Raw genomic sequence first — 15,274 nt, forward strand, 5'->3', positions numbered from 1 at the left:
AAATCCATAATATATATCAATACACTAATATATTAATAAACAAATAGTAATAATACAAAAGCGTTTTTAGTTACTTTTTAGGTACAGTGTTATTTACTCTTAAACTATTTTAAATAAGACGAATATTAAGTTCTACAAGTAGGTTGTAGGTACACAAAAATAATATATGAAAAGATTTGATTGCAACAAGGGTAAAACATAGAAATAATGCAAAAAAAATAATTGAAATCTCCATGTCATGCAAAAAACTCCCAGCTGTTCCTTCTTGACATAAAATGCGTGCAAGCAAATGGTATACTTGCAACACCAATAGTCAATTCAGAGAAAAAAATAGCTGGCAATCATTTCAACCAAAAGTGGACAAAAAAATTTAGAGAACACGCTGTTTCAGGCTTATTTAGGATAAATTAAGTTTTTTGTCCCCTTATTGGTTCAAGCGATTATACATAAAGGATGCATTAGTAAACAGTAATCTACTATTAAATATCTAAAGTTTACATCAATACGAAGTGCAGCAAGGGAAAAAATCATACATAAAGAGAAATAGTAGATAAACCGACACACTGAAGTTTTGAAGTAGCTGTGCTACCAATGAAAACTATTTTTTTTTCATTCACACTAACATAATTTTCTCTAAATTAGTTGCTACTGAATGAATATTAGGGTAAAAATCTACCATTCCTTATGTTATTGGTCACTGAAACTCCTACCCCTAAAACCGAATAGGGTTAAAACAATTGAAAGGTTATTATCTATTTGATTGGATTTAGTTTGGGGGGAGGGGAGACTGTACTCCAATTCCAACAAAAAAATATTTTTACAGCTTTACATATTAAAAATTTTGTTCGTCAAAAAAAATCTGTTACAAACTGGATATTTAACGGAAGACCGTGCTAAAGATATTAATTTTCATAAAAAAGCGACGAAAAAGTGTTTCAATCTTAAAATTAGTTTAAATTAAATCTAAAAAAATCGTGTTCGTGTAATTCAAGATTCTAATTAAAAAATAACATATAAATAAACTAAATATTACATTACTAAAAACAAATTAAAAGCTAATGTATGTATATATAACTAAAGTTAAGGTCTCAAGATATCATTTTTAACATCTTTATTGCTGTGTTCTCTTCTAGGCCTCTGAAAATTAAAGAGTATTTTTAAGTTTTTTGTTGGATAAAAACGACAAAATAAAATAACATGGCAAAACATCATCAAGTGCTGTAAAATGAAAAAGTGCATTAATCAATCTATTTACTTTATAACAAGTTACCACCCCTTTTTCTAAATATACTTTTGTGTCAAAGCACATGACACAGCAGTTAGAACAAAATTTTGATGATATTTCTTTAAAAAAAGCTTTTTCATAATTAAAGGGCGAATATAGTTTCAATATGATATGAGCTTATATGAAAGGTGCCATTACATACTTTTAAAATATCTATGTTAAATTTAAAAAATCAAAAAAATCCTTTAGTAGATTTTGCAATTTTTGCTTTTACTTCAACATATGATAAATGAGAAAGTCAACAAAATCGTTTATTTTACCCCTTTACAAGACTTTTTTTGACTAGTTTTCTTAAGTTTAATTGATTATTACATTGGCATGCATCTTAATTGATAATTAAAGTGTTTATTTTTTTTATATTATATACTATTTTATTGATTTTTTAAAAAGCATAAAATAATTTGCGTCAATTTGCGTCCGGAGTAATTACTAGGGTAAATAATACGTTTTAAAGTTTTTTTTCTGTATAAAGATCAATTATTAATTCTTGATGATATAATTACCCTAGTACGCATTTTTCAACACACACACACAAACGCACCGATCGCCAGATTTTCTCCAGAAAAAAATATAAGAAAAAAACACTATTCACCTATTATTTTTGTCCTCTTTAAATTAATTATAACAATTACCATATAATTTTCATACTTACATGAAATAAAATTTCTCCTGCAAAGGTTTTTTTTTAAAAATAAAATTCATATACTTTACACTTTGTTGGGGAATATTGTCAAGGAAGAAACAATCCACAATACAAAAAAATAGATTGATAACTGGTTTCCACTTTTATTACGACTATCATTTAACGAAATCTTTTTAATTCAACCTTAAACCGAAGCCTTGTGTGATGCTAGGGTGTTTGGAGTTCTTAGGGAACCACACTTATTACATAAATTTATCCTGAGAATGTTCAGGTTTTAAGCTATAACAGACTTATACATTTGGATATGTCAATATCTTAAAGTTACTTATAATCTATGGAATTGCACGTTTTTTTTGAGCCCATATTATATTCAACCTATATTCGCCCTTTAAGTTTCTTTTTTATATACTATCATGGCGAAACTTATTTTTTTTGGATGATATAACTAAATCTAACACAAACCTAGTATATTAACCAAAAAATACTGCTTAAAATCCCCTGCTCTCTTTCTTGCATAGTCCCCTTTGATTGAAATCTATCTATCTGTACTAACTTTTTATCTGTGTATGACAAACCTGTAATAATTAGGAACCCTGCAAACTGCAGAGAATCCAAAGTGTTGGTAGAACAAAATAGAATCAATATTCTGAGCGCTAACGTGAAGGTAGATTTCCTTAAAAAAATAATGAAGTATGAAGGGAAGAGCCTAAAACTTGCTATGAAAAAGTTTATTAGTGTATTTAGAACTAAATTAATCGGTATAGTTGTTTTCGAGATTTTATTTAACTCAAATAAAAACATTTCAGCTGCTTATAAACATAGGATTGCCTTGTTAAAAAAGACAATTTATGAAATTGATTAACAATCTCTGATTATAAATAAAGTTACCCTAGAGATAAGTAGATAAAAATAATTAGGTAGTTGAAAAGTTATAACAATGCTGGTATAATCATAAAGAAAGTCTACACAAACTTAAGGGCAACGAAGATGAAAACGTGTAATAAAACTTTGGATACCAGCATAACTTACAATCAAATGTCACCTTTCTAACTAAAGTCTCCATAAATATGATTGTTTAAATATGTATTGTACAACATATATAAGGACAAACTTACTTTGGATTTACATTGTTTGACAAATAGGTTGAGTAGGGCAGATCCTATCCCACGGCGTCTAAAATAGGTAATTAATTTTAGTTACTATTGATGGAAAAATTCTGTGGAGTCTAAAATACAAGTTACAATTACAAATTAGTGGACTTAGAAGATCGAACCAATTCCATGGGGTCTAAAATAAAGAATATAATTTCTAACAGATAGATGAAGTAGAGCAGAGCAAATTCGTGGCGTCTATATAGAAAAATAGTACGCAAAATTGAAGACTCCCTACTTTACTCTATATTAATTCTAACTGTAGCTACATGTAAAGCAATATTATATTATAATTAAACTCTGCATGAATTGCTATTATAAACTTTAAATTACAACCATTTCTCAAAACTGTCATTGGATAAGTTAAGTTTAGAGTAATAGATATTTGCATTGATCTTAATGGTTTAAGACCATAAATATTTGATAATCATCCCAAATGATGACACACAAAATTGCCCACTAGGTAGATTAAAATTATTGGTTGAAAAGTTTAGACACTACTTATAGAACACCAGACAATCAAAATTTAATCAAAGTGCCCGAAGTTTTTAAGCAAACAACTAAAATAAAGTTGTTAGAAAACTTTTGGTACGAGTACAATTTACATTCCAATGTCCCCACTACTTTTCTGAATGAATATGCTTTTGTACCATTTTTGCCCCCGGAAAGGCTAGGTTAATAGGTGGCAATATCGTGTGGTTGGAATTCCAAGGAAACCTTCATTAATAAGTTTATAAATTGATTAATCTGTGTTCTGTATACTTTACACATTATTATAGAGATTTAGAGAGAACTGCGTTGCTACTAATATACCTAACAAAAAGAGAATTTTATAGTTAAGGTGAATTTTCACAAAACATTTTAAACGACGATCTGCAACAATTGTATATAAATCCAATTATAGTTGATTTAATCTCGAAATTAACAGGTAATCTGGACAGGAGAATCTTCACAAAAAATGTCGGGGCATATCTTAGATTGCAAACAATTAACTGGGTATGATTTTCCCTAAGGCTACATGGACCGCCTGATTACAGGTGTACGGACAGCCCATAACAATTCATGATTAAGAACATTTAATAATAATAATAATGTTTATTTGGTGCTGCCAGGTACCCCCTAGCTTAGGAGATAGCACATAAAATAATCTAAATTGCTGCTATCTATCGACAATTTAGAGTTTACATTATGATGTTTAGTCTCATACAAAATAAAATAATATATACTAAGAGATTAATTATTAACTAAATATAAATTGGTGGAAAAGAAGTAAAATTTTCAGGATATGCACCAGAGCTGGATCTTTAAAAGCGTAGCCGTTGCCGTAGTCGTGGTCAGAGTTACAGCCACCAACCTAATAGCGATCTTTAAATCATATTAACCACGCGTAATCGTGGCCACAAAAAAAAATGCGATCTTTAAATCATATTGACAACGCGTAGTTGTAATCGTAGCGTGGTTAACCACGCTAAAAGTGACCACAGTCCGTTGGTGTGGCTAAAGCGTTGCTAAAGCCACAAAGACAGCTGCTTTTGATAATTTGAACGTAAAACCATTGAAAACGTAAATTATAATTGTTAAATGAATTTAAAAATAATTGTACGGGCATGGAATATTTTATTTTAAAACTATCATAAAAATATTTTAATTGTGGTTTTTATAAATAATAAAATAAAAGTAAATTATAAAAGTTAGGATGTAGTTTATTTATATGATGTATAAAATAACGTACGGGCATGGAATGATTAGTTAATATTGAACCGTCACGTACTAATAAAGTATGCTGTCTGTGTTACATAAAGAGACAGTTTTTAGGAAATTAATATGATAAAACTATAAATATACTTAAATTAAATTAAATTCTTTTGGGGATTTATTGCTGCAATATTATTGATAAGGTTGGAATATGATTACATTTTTTAAATTTTAGTAATCGAATGTATTTCTTTATTTATATTGAATTTATTGGACTCTCCCTTTGTCTTGTGTGTAGTGGCTGTCTGTCCAGCCGTGCTGGGCAATTGGCCAGGCGTGCAATGTCGTGCTGTGCCGTGCCCCGGCACGATATAGGCCATACCAGCCGTAGTACCAACTACATTGGATCATGCCCTTAATAATATGTAAATATTACAAACATTTAAAATGTGTTATTAAAATAGTAATTTTGTATAAAATATAATTTCATTTCTTTGATGAAAATAATTTATTTTTAGGTGGGCCATAAAAGATTTTAGATATCCATATTTCTAGGATAGCCGGCATTGCATTGCTGTAAAATCATTTTAAAATCCATGTTTTATTAGCAGCACTGTGGCGACGACTACAGCTACAGCTACAACCACAGCTACGCCTACGACAACGACTACAACTACAACTACAGCCATGACTACGGCCACGGCTACAGCCACGCCAACGGCTACACATTTAAAGATCCAGCTCAGGAGCTACAGGAGTACTATCTTGACCAAAATGGGGATAGTGTATTTGATTCCTGAAGCCCCTTTTTAAAGAAGACGAAAAGAAAAAAAAGAATATAAAACAAATTAAATGTGAAAGGGAAAATTGAAACTTTAATTTAGTTAAAGAATACTCTATTAAACAACTAGACAATAAGTTTGAAGACAAACCAAAACTTAATTCCTTAGGTACTAAATACTAAGTTGTGATGGTAAATAACAGCAGGGATCTAAAGGGATAAGACAATGGCCGAAAAGTTGGTTAAAACGTTTGGACACTCAACTTAATGAACCAACCAATAAAATTTCAATAAAAGGCCCTAAGCCAACTAATAAGAAAACTATATTAAAGACTTTGGGGACTAGTGTAATAAAAATTCCAATGACCCCTCCTTTGATAATGATGGTTAAATCAACTTAGTACAAAAGTTACGAGGAACTAAGACAAAATTTAGAAATAGAAGTTTGTCTCAAACTAATAATCTATGGTGCATTGTACTATTCCTGAAACTCTAAATAAATATAGTAAATTGCAGGGGTCTTAAGGATAGGACAATGTACGATAAATTGATGTTAACCCCTTTTGCTGATAATCAAAATTACTCCTTCAGTAGATTAGTTAAATTTTTTGTTTAAATTTTGGACACTCATAATTGTCACCAACTATACAAGTTTAGATAAATGTTACCAAACAAATAAGAGAGTATGTTTAACTCATTTTGAGTACAGAATAATTTACCGTTTCGGATCCTCTTACTCCCTAATTCACCTTTGAGACAATTAAATATCTTGAAGTATTAGCAAAGATACTCTAAAATTATTAGCATTAATATTCGGTTGATCATATTATTGAAGAGCAAGTAAGCTATAGGTGGGAAGTTTAATATGATTCAATTGTGAGGATGGTTACCTAAACTTTTTTTATTGATAAAGGTTAGGTAATCTATTTAATGGGCAGTCAGTGATACTCTAGTTTTAAAGTAGCTGCGCACAACCAACAAACATATTTACCTGTATAGAATAAAAACTCCCAAAGCTAACAGATGTGAGGTTTGCTCCTAAAATAAACCAAAATCAATACAGATGAACCAACAGACAAGTAACAAAAGGCTGACCACTCTTACAAACGTACAGCCCAAAGTGATTCATATAAAAACAAAAATATTTTAAAAGGTTGTTTTTTAAATTTTTAAATTCGCAATGCATTGCGTTAAAATTTTAAAAATATCTGAATTTGTGAAGTCTAGCAAAGTTTTCAGAGAGGGATGGTACAGTAAATCCACTAAATCAACCGACAATCTTCTACCAAAATTTATCAACTAGGGTGATGAAAGCTAATTTCGAAATAGTAACGTAATTCATTCAGGGTACAAATACCGAATTATTGCTTATTCCTATTAATTACCCAATGTTTATCTTGTTATAGTAGGTTCAGGGGTGTATATTTTGCAAAATTGACCCTTCTAAGAGGGGGGAGGAGGTAAAAAAAAATATATTTGGTTGGGGAGAAAAAATGTAAAAATTAAGAGAACTGAAAGCATTTTTTCCATTTTTCTCTCCTCTTTGGTAAAAAAAACTAAAAAAATATGTGGGATGGGGAACAATATGATTAAAATAAAGAGTTCTGAAAATATTTTTCCATTTTATCCCCTTCCTTGCTGAAAAAAAACTTGAAGGGGAAAAAATAAAAAAATTGAAGCAGGAAAAAAAATTAATCTCGTGCAGAATATATTATACACACCTTAGTAGGTTTTTAAAAAGTAGATAAACTTAAAACTTTTGTTAAGAATTTGGGGGAAAATTAATTTCTCGTCATGTTTGCCTATCCCTGAAGTTACCTCATCTCTCCAGACCACACATCCAACTGCTTTCCCATCTACAACTGCCAAATATGCTGTGTTACTTCCCTAAATTAAAAAATATATTTACAGAAAGGTTTATAAAAGGTTGACTTTAAAAAGCGAAGCTTTTCTATGATTAGGTATGAGGTACGTCATTACAGAAAAGACAATCAAGGCGTTTGCTTATTCAGGTATTGAAATTTTTCAAATTTTCTGCAACTTGTGACGTACCTACAACCCTTTTATGATAACTTACTTAGACATACAGCAACAGAAAAATAGCAAATAAAGCGTTATTATACCTTAAGAACAGATTTAAAGAATGAAGCAGGATAAAGAACAGGCAAGGTTGCAACCAGAACTATCTCCAGCTTATTTAAATTCATCTAAACAAAAATCAGGTATTTATCTTTTCTAGGTACTTTTTAATTCAAAATGTCCGTCAGTATTAAGATGCGGAAAACTTAGCTTTTTGAGAAAAAATTCACTTATCCAGAAAAAGAAAAAATCAATATTAATTTAGGTTAGGTTAAAACTATGTGGGTGGAGTTCATGGAACCCTGCAAGATAAAGATCTTTTTTTAGAACTAAGGTTTCCCAAATAGAATTTCATCTAAAGAAGCATAAATCATTCTACCTTTGTTACTTTAACTAATTCTAAAGAATGGTCTATCATTTTGATCTGAAATATTTTCAATTTTAATTAGTCATAATAGTCAAAACTAAGCTTCAATACAATAAAACAAGAACAATATTTTCATAGACGCAAAAGCATAAAAATCACCAATACATATTCAATGTTCATAAATCACAAATTGTTTTACTGGATTTAAAAATCATGTTTGAAAGTAATAAAATTAGGTACAAATACAGTAAGGAACAAGTGGTATTCATTCAATTTTTTTCGAATTTATTCGAATGAGTATTAAGTGCGTTATTAAAACTTGTTTAAAAAGCAAAAGGATTGTTAACAAAAGTTTTTAAACATTTGGATGAGCAGAGAAAAGCATCCATGTTGATTTCTTTCAGTCCATTACACGAAACAGAACTTGAAATTCTAAAAATAATAAAAATTTTGTTTATAAGAAACGAAGTGATAATTCTGCTATAAGAGTAACAGATCATAAGTTCTCGCTAACCGCTCCACTGTTATGATTTTTTTTACAGTGATACTTCTTATGGGTCCGTGAAAGGTTTATAACTATTTTTTGGGAGCATACCATGCCCTCCTTAAGATATATCGCCCTTAGAAAAAATTACCGCCAATTGAAAAAAAAAACAGGATTAACTTATTGTTCATTGTTCTCTATAGAATCACAGGGGTTATCAGCATTCAGCATTTTTACAACACATTAACAAGGAGATGGGAATGAATAATTTACCTAGCTAATTGAAGTTTAACCATTGCCCTGGCTACATTATTCCAAATTGGTTTCTTGCAAGGACAAAACATCACAGATTCTAAAATAAACAAGGATGACAACATTTAAATTTTTAGAGCTAAAAAAAAACAGAAATAAGTTTACAAGGCGTAGTTCAGTTTATACGCACTGAGTTATGAGATAAATTCAATCAAAATCGGGTTGTATTTATAAAATCATTGAAATTGGGGTAATAAAAATAAGAACTTTTGCAACAAAAATGTCTAAGTCATAAGTCAACATCTTATGGTATAATGGCTAACTTAGCACCTAATCAATGATAAGAAAATAAATACCAAGGTATCTCAACAGCTGTGGAAACATATCTTCCGGTTCATATTTGATTTTATGTGTGATAACCTGAAACATAATTCTGATCACCATCTCAGAGATCTTTTATATCTAATATGTTGTAACATCTTTAAAGTGTAATGAAAAAGTTTGGTTTATTTTAAAATAATGCCTTTGTATTTGAAAATGGTTAACTGTGTCTCCATAAAACTACGAAATTAACTTAATGGTCTTAGTTTTAAATAGTTTTTAAAATCAATAAAGCAAAAAACTATGAAATGCAAAAATAATGACCTGGCAAGCAGAAAGCTCTAGAAGGTTGGAAACACCGGTCAGCTTATTACTAACAACCCTGGCCTGACTTTCATCCCACGGATTGTTGGAAATATCTAGTTTTTCAAGTCTGAAAGAATTAATATTTATATTTTGAAAGGGTATAGGTAAAACTCTAAATTAAGCTTAATAAGATGTTCTCCCGATCTAGCAAAAAAAAAAAATTTAAATTTTTTTGGGTAATCTTTTTAACTGTCTAATTCTTTATCTTCCACAAATAAAAGAAATATAATCTACTTTATTATTAAATGTCCTCCACATCCCAAGGTTTTATAATGGTGATTTACCTCAAAGCCGCAGAGCTGCCGGGTAGAAACTTAATCTTGTTGTTGGTAGCTGTCAATATCTTTAGTTTGCTTAGGTTTCCCAGAGAGGGCGGAAGCTGGGTAAGTTCGTTCTCATCAATATGAAAGGATACTGTTTACAATTTATATTTGATTTATCAGTTATAAAAAAAGATAAATACACGCATGTCCGTCCGTCTATCTGTAGAAATAGTTAATTGAAGAAAAGATTTTCTCAGCTAATATTCAAGATATATTGCAGATTTAATTCCCATACCAATGAGCATCCAGAATACTATTTTTGTCTAGGTCTGTTGATCTGTTGGTAAAGAACTGACGGACAGTAAATTTCTGTGCTAAAATTGATTTTTTCCCCGGCTAGTTTTAAAATTAGACGGCTGAATTGAAAATATGTCTGATGATCAGATCAATAAAATTGTCATCTTGATTTTAATGATGTCTGTCCTGTCCATTAATTTGTTGTTAAGGGGGTCTGATTCCTGTAAAACTTACATGAGATATGAATAGGCACCCATTGTAAATACTTTATGGATTTTATTCAGATAATAACACTATGTCTTGGTAAATCAATGTATAAATTCCTAGTTGAGCCAGCTGACACACATGGTTAGGAAGCAGCTTTATGCTATTCGACGTCAGATTTAAGGAGGTTAATGTGTTGGAAAGCTGCCCTGCACTGAAGCCTCTAAATCAATTTGTTCTTGTTTTGGTAAAGTCACAACCCTATAATCCCGTCCGGCCACAAGATTTCTCGCAGCTGCATAATTGTCAATTCGTTTGTAAGTTTACTGGTCATTGTTCAATGATCATACTAAAAATTTAAAAAGTCTGTCCATGATACTAGGGACGAATATAGTTTAATGGCTGCCTTGATAGGACAAAGACTTCTATTTACAAGCAATAATAATCAACAATTATAGTGTATTCCAGCTGCAAATATATGTACATATGTATAAAGAAGGTTTTTACTTCTTAAGTATAATATTGATCATGATTCAGTCTAGAAATTCTAGCTGAAAACACATATAGAAAAGCATACATACTTAATATAGAGAAGCCTTGCTTCTAACACAGGCAATAATATAGCAAATATTTACAAAGACTAGATAAAAATGAGATATAGAGTAGGTAATGTATAAACCATTGAAAACAAGTTCCTTGGTATGACATTTATCTTGTTACTGGCAACATTTAAAATTGAGAGTCTGGTTAGGGCTTCACAATCTTCTGGCAAGATTTCTATTTCATTCTCCATTAGGTCAAGCTCTAAAAATATAGGATTTAAGAACGCAGCTCCTTTATAATTTACAAGCGGTCAGGCTTTAATTTTCTTTGGGGGGATAATTTTTTTCTAGGGTGATTTTTCTTGGGTGGTGGCTGTACCCTCCCCAAAAATAGTTATAAACTTTCCTAAAACCTATAAGAAGCTACCCTGTAAATGAGAACCATATCGGTTCAGTGGTTAGCAAGATAATTCGGTATACACTGATATCATTTTTCACTTTATTATGAGAATGTATGTCTATCATAATTGTCATATTTGAATATATCTTGTATTGAATAAAGATGTTATAAATGGGCTAACCAACGAAAATAACCAACAACAAAATATTTGTGGGTAATATAATAATACTCCATATACTTTGCTATTTATTCATCAATAAGTTTAATATTTAATTAGTGGCCTATTTCAAGAATAATATGACTTTAATTGTAGAAATTATTATACCTGTTAAGTTCATTAATTTAAGTATTCTTTTATCAATCTTGGCCAATCTGAAAGACAAACAAAAAATATTTCATTTTTCTTAATAAAACCTATATAAATAGATCCGATGAACCGGTTCGGCTCTATTCTTTAGGGAATATACCTACTGTGGTGGTTTTAATGTATTTCCTTTTGAGGTTGAGTAACCCCAACAAACAAAATAGGAAAAAATTTCATGAAAAACGTACTTGGGGAGAAACTTCCGTAATTCATAATTAATTTTGAGTCATTTTTTAGACAAACATATGTTCTAATGATTAAATCCTTGCTATAGAATACATATGATCATCTGTGAAAAAATATATACCATACCTAATTCCATTTATCTTAACGTGGGTTAGAGTTTGTGGAAAGCCTTCTTTCACCGGATATTCACTCCGCTTGGCAACTGTTAATTTTCTCTTCGGTCCCGCTATCTACATCAATTTAACAGTAGTCAACTTTAAAAACATAAGAGGCCAGAAATGGCATTAGTCCCTATTACTTCATTGGTTAAAAAATCTAAAATTGCCAAATTACTAGTTAAAATAGCATCATTCGAGTGCGCAACCACCACCACTTCCTCCCTTCATTCTCAACCTTTATAATAGAAGACGATTGCATGGGGCACTTTCACTTTCCTTTAACAAGACCTAAATAAGCTATAAAGGTCCCAGTTTATACCTGTTTATTTGACAAGGGTTGCAGGGCAGAAAGAGTTAATTTCTCCACGTCCTGTCCACTTAAAACTTTCTTTAATACTGATAAAAAGCTCTTTACTTCTATTGGATCGCCTAATATCATAAATTTTCACAAATAAAATACATTAGCAATAGCATACCATTGAAATATTTTTCAAAATTTTTTGTGGGTTTACTTCGTACTAGAGAGGTAAAAGGAGAATGTAGCTTTCAGCACATAAATCATTTCATGTAAGTTTGATAACAACCCCCCCCCCTCACTCCCCAAAAAACTAAAATCTGAACTAATACCAAACTTCAATAAAAATCACAAGATCTTACTAAACATACAAACATCAATAATTAGCTTTGATGTCTCAGTTATCGAAATCTTGGGCTACAGACAAAAAGACCTAACCTACCAATTTATATAATAGGATGAAACAAAATAATTCATTGAGTATCATAATCTTAGCTGATAAACTAATAATTAGGGATGGCAATCCGTCAAATTTTTTGACCTGATTCGAATTTTTACAAGAATCCGTTTAAAAAAAGGCGGATTCCCGCATATTCCGGATTCTTATTTTTGGTGGATTCCGGATTCTAGCAATATTTTAAGGCCTAAAAAATCAAGACGCTAATTTTAGCTTACCAATTAAGAATCCGAATACACTATTTAAATGCGGATTCCGGATCCGGATTAGAAAATTGGCTAAAAATTGGGCGGATTCCGGATCCCGGTTTCGGATTGCCAACCCTACTAATAATCAACCTACCATGTATACAAAGGTCGTTTTCAGGCTCTTTAAACCTAATCGTAGTTTTTCCCTCATTCACCAATCTTGTAAATACTTGTTCTATGTTACCAATAATTGGAAACTTCATACCCTAAAATAGTTATTTTATTTCATAAGATTTGAAATAGAAATGAAAGGCACATACATACTTATACAGTATCTTAAATACAAGTTGACATATGCATAAATATAATTCTATGATATGTAGTTCAAAATTTCTTCGCTAGGCGGTGTCTACTTACAACTTTTTTCCAAAATATTTTCTACCTAAAATGACTTTCCATCAATCTTAAATTTTTATCTAAATGTTTACATTCAATAGTCATATTCAAATGGTAATTTTAATGCACAAAATAGTAAATAACTTTTACTCAATTAATACTGAGTGAGTTTAATAATAAGTAAGGGTTCTCGACATACAAGGGTGTGCTGAAATTATACACCAAAGATGGACGAAATTGGTTCTGGGCACTGATTAAATCCATCTTGGAGTAGACATATAATATGTTAATTCATAAGCTGACTCAAGTTACACAGCAACAAGTCTATTTCAACGTCCAGTATGCAAATAGGCAAATATTTGGAGCTGATATTAAAAATCAGCAGATAATAAAGATGTTCCATAAATAATTTATGTATTAGTGGTCCTTGGGTTTTGGTAGTTATTGATTAATCTATATATAAAAGTGACAAGATGTGTAAGTATCTTTCTTTTCTACTAAAGTGTCTTGCTAACCACTGAACCGATATGGTTCACCTTTACAGGTTAGCTTTTTATAGGTTCTGAAAGGGTGAAGTGGGTTATAACTATTTTGGGGGAGGGTACCGGTACCAACACCCTCCCTGGCGCGCAAACATAAATTAACAAAATTAAACCTGTCTTTGCTGAGTATTTGAAACCATGATAAATATTTCTTTCTGTCCATCCTCTAGTGGCTTCTTACCAATGGCTACGTGTGATTTTATCTTCTTATTGTTTCCCTAAAATAATATGTAGTCTAAATAAAATAACGAACAAGAGGGGGGCCGGGTTCCACTTCCAGGATTCAGAAACTGAACCTGGAAGCACAAATAGAAACACAATTCAAAAATTGTTTTTTTATCGCATCGTATTATAGACAGCTTTTCGCGGATATTAAATTTTTTTTAAAAATCAAGATTAAAACCCTCGGGTCTAACAAAAACTGGTTTCAATTTTGTGTTTTTTAGTTCACTATTAGTAAAAAATAGTCTATAATTCGATATAATACATGAATTTTCAATACCAAATAACCTATTTTCAAAGCTAGCACATTAATCTGCACCTGTCCACCACATAGTCCGTAAAAGTGGACCCCCCCCCCCTTTCCCCTATGAGTTTGACGAAGTTGTCTGAGCTTATCAAGTCTTTGAAAGTTATTCTTCTGGTTGCACCACACATTATGAAAAATATATTTTAGATCAGTAGCTTGCAAAAAGGTATTTAAAGTTCTTGAATGGTATATTGAACGTCATTTAAAGGAAAAGAAAAGATATAGAGTAGCCACGATTCTAAAAAATTTACCTTCATGCCATGTGAGGCCAGTCTTCGGTTCACAATATCCACGTTAGCATACAATTTCATTTTGGATGGTTTTAAGTTCTAATATTACAAACACTTTAAAATCAAATCTTAGTTCTTCATTTTTATCTGAAACCAGTTTTAATTTAATTTCACAGAAGGTAAACAAAATACTTTTAAAGGCAAAAAAAATTCCGATTGTCAAAAAAGAAAAAGTCGATTAAGATAATTTAGATATTATATAATTTCAATATATTAAGTTACAGAATTGAAACATTCTAACAAAGTTTACCAAATTGATATGTGAAGAAATGGATATTTATGTAAAAATGTAGTTAACCATAAAAGGAAAAGGATGACAAAATAACTAAGTAGCGAAGCATTAAAAATTAGTGAAGGACAAACAGACAAAATTAATTATAGAGAAGATGTTCAGTTGATAAATGTGCAATAATTCTTGGAAATCACGAAACCTTTCGGAGGTTTTTTTTTTAAAAGAAAAATATCTTTAATGTCTTTTTTGCATGACCGACAGACTGACGGAAAAATAATACATTTGATGTTTAATGATACAGGGAATCTTTACCAAAAATATCAGCTGTCTATTAATCTTCAATAGCTGCCGTGAAAATCAGTTTCCCTACAGCAGTATGAACGGAATGGCAAAGTAAATTATAGAGTAGCTTTGCTAATAAAAAATGTGTAGGTCAATGATAAAAGGCGGGTTAACACAACTTATTTCAATTATAAATCTTAATTTCATTTACAATATATATGATTT

General features: G+C 30.7%; 2 protein-coding genes across 2 annotated transcripts; both read right to left on the reverse strand.

The window, feature by feature from the left end:
• Positions 1-985: 985 nt before the first annotated feature.
• On the reverse strand, positions 986-8,072 carry LOC145319060 (N-alpha-acetyltransferase 50-like). Its single transcript, XM_080160885.1, has 7 exons — positions 8,014-8,072; positions 7,679-7,762; positions 7,374-7,442; positions 6,547-6,593; positions 3,044-3,101; positions 2,504-2,601; positions 986-1,137 (listed from the first exon to the last, which is right to left on the reverse strand). Exons 1-7 carry the CDS (start codon positions 8,050-8,052, stop codon positions 1,089-1,091), a joined length of 444 nt encoding a protein of 147 aa, XP_080017011.1. The 5' UTR covers positions 8,053-8,072; the 3' UTR covers positions 986-1,088.
• A 223-nt stretch (positions 8,073-8,295) lies between these two features.
• Lrr47 (Leucine-rich repeat 47) lies at positions 8,296-15,264 on the reverse strand. Its single transcript, XM_080160883.1, has 13 exons — positions 14,497-15,264; positions 13,830-13,934; positions 12,933-13,044; positions 12,158-12,267; positions 11,807-11,910; positions 11,456-11,502; positions 10,884-10,992; positions 10,308-10,411; positions 9,709-9,838; positions 9,383-9,491; positions 9,094-9,157; positions 8,759-8,837; positions 8,296-8,433 (listed from the first exon to the last, which is right to left on the reverse strand). Exons 1-13 carry the CDS (start codon positions 14,554-14,556, stop codon positions 8,325-8,327), a joined length of 1,242 nt encoding a protein of 413 aa, XP_080017009.1. The 5' UTR covers positions 14,557-15,264; the 3' UTR covers positions 8,296-8,324.
• Between the last annotated feature and the right edge of the window lie 10 nt (positions 15,265-15,274).

Source organism: Acartia tonsa, chromosome 5, assembly GCF_053477335.1.
Source record: "Acartia tonsa isolate MP-2025a chromosome 5, ASM5347733v1, whole genome shotgun sequence".
Taxonomy (NCBI): Eukaryota; Metazoa; Arthropoda; class Copepoda; order Calanoida; family Acartiidae; genus Acartia; species Acartia tonsa.